Source organism: Quercus robur, chromosome 12 (genome assembly GCF_932294415.1).
Source record: "Quercus robur chromosome 12, dhQueRobu3.1, whole genome shotgun sequence".
NCBI classification, from domain to species: domain Eukaryota; kingdom Viridiplantae; phylum Streptophyta; class Magnoliopsida; order Fagales; family Fagaceae; genus Quercus; species Quercus robur.
The window spans coordinates 18,193,881-18,195,116 of NC_065545.1; the positions used below are offsets into that span (position 1 = coordinate 18,193,881).

Here is a 1,236-nt window from a genome sequence, read left to right on the forward strand (position 1 = left end):
ATGAGTAAGACACTGAACCAGATTTTCAAGTTGCCCTTTACGCACAAGATTGAGAGGACAATACTTCCTCGACAGTTCCATCAGTCAATGTCCACCATCTATAATAGTCGAACAGACCATGTGGAGCATGTGAGCCACTTCAATAAGAGAATGACTGTCCATTCCAAAGACGAAACCTTGATGTGCAAGGTATTCCCGTCTAGTCTAGGACCCGTGGTGATGAGATGGTTCGACGGCCTAAGGGCAAATTCCATAGATTCCTTCAAGAAGCTCACTCAAGCATCTGGCTCTCATTTTATTATGTGTAACAGGGTTCCTCGGCCCTTAGATTCCCTACTATCCTTATCCATGCAAGAAGAAGAGACCCTAAAGACATACTCGGACAGATACTGGGAGATATTCAATGAAATAAATGGTAACTTTGAAGACGTGGCCATTAGTACTTTCAAGGTTGGTCTTTCAACTGAGCACGGTTTAAAGAAGTCTCTGACTGGCAAACCAGTCACCAGTGTGTGCCAACTCATGGATCGGATTGATAAATATAAGAGGGTTGAGGAAGACTAGCAGCAGGGGAAAGGAAAGGCTAAGGTTATCCCTCAAGAGAGGATGGATTTCAGGTCGGACCAATACAACAATAACCGACTTCGGAGGGACTTCGCCGAGCAGTCGGGATCTGCCAATACTCAGGCCGTTAACGCGGTGTTCTGAGAACTAGTGCAATAAGTTCTGAAAAAGATTAAGAATGAGCCGTTCTTCAAATGGTCAAATAAGATGGCAAGAAACCCCATGAGGCGCAACCAAAGCTTTTATTTCCAATATTACCAAGATCAGGGACATACTACAGAAGATTGTAGAAATTTGTGGGACCATTTGGACCAGCTGGTCTAAAAGGGAAAGTTAAAGCAGCTTTTGCATCATTCTAGTGGCTAAGGGAGCCAAAAAGGTTCGAAACCCCGGAGAGATGCTTCTTCAAGACCTCCTTTAAGAATGATAAATGTCATCTTCGTCGCTCCAGGGAAGATCGAGTCCTGTCCTTCCAGGGTAATGTCTATCGCTCGACTGTCTGCTGAGGACTCAAATTCTGAGCCAAAGAGGGCTAAAGTAAGTATCCAACCGACGTTAAGCTTTTCAGACGAAGATAAAGTTGGAACCATACAGCCCCATGATAATGCTTTGGTGATCATGCTAAGGATTGGGGGGTATGACGTGAAAAGGGTGATGGTGGATCAAGATAGT

General features: G+C 44.5%; 1 protein-coding gene across 1 annotated transcript; it reads left to right on the forward strand.

Moving 5' to 3' along the window:
• Positions 1–564, forward strand: LOC126708226 (uncharacterized). The gene has a single exon (XM_050408028.1). The coding sequence runs from the start codon at positions 1–3 to the stop codon at positions 562–564; it is 564 nt and encodes a 187-aa protein (XP_050263985.1).
• Positions 565–1,236: the final 672 nt, after the last annotated feature.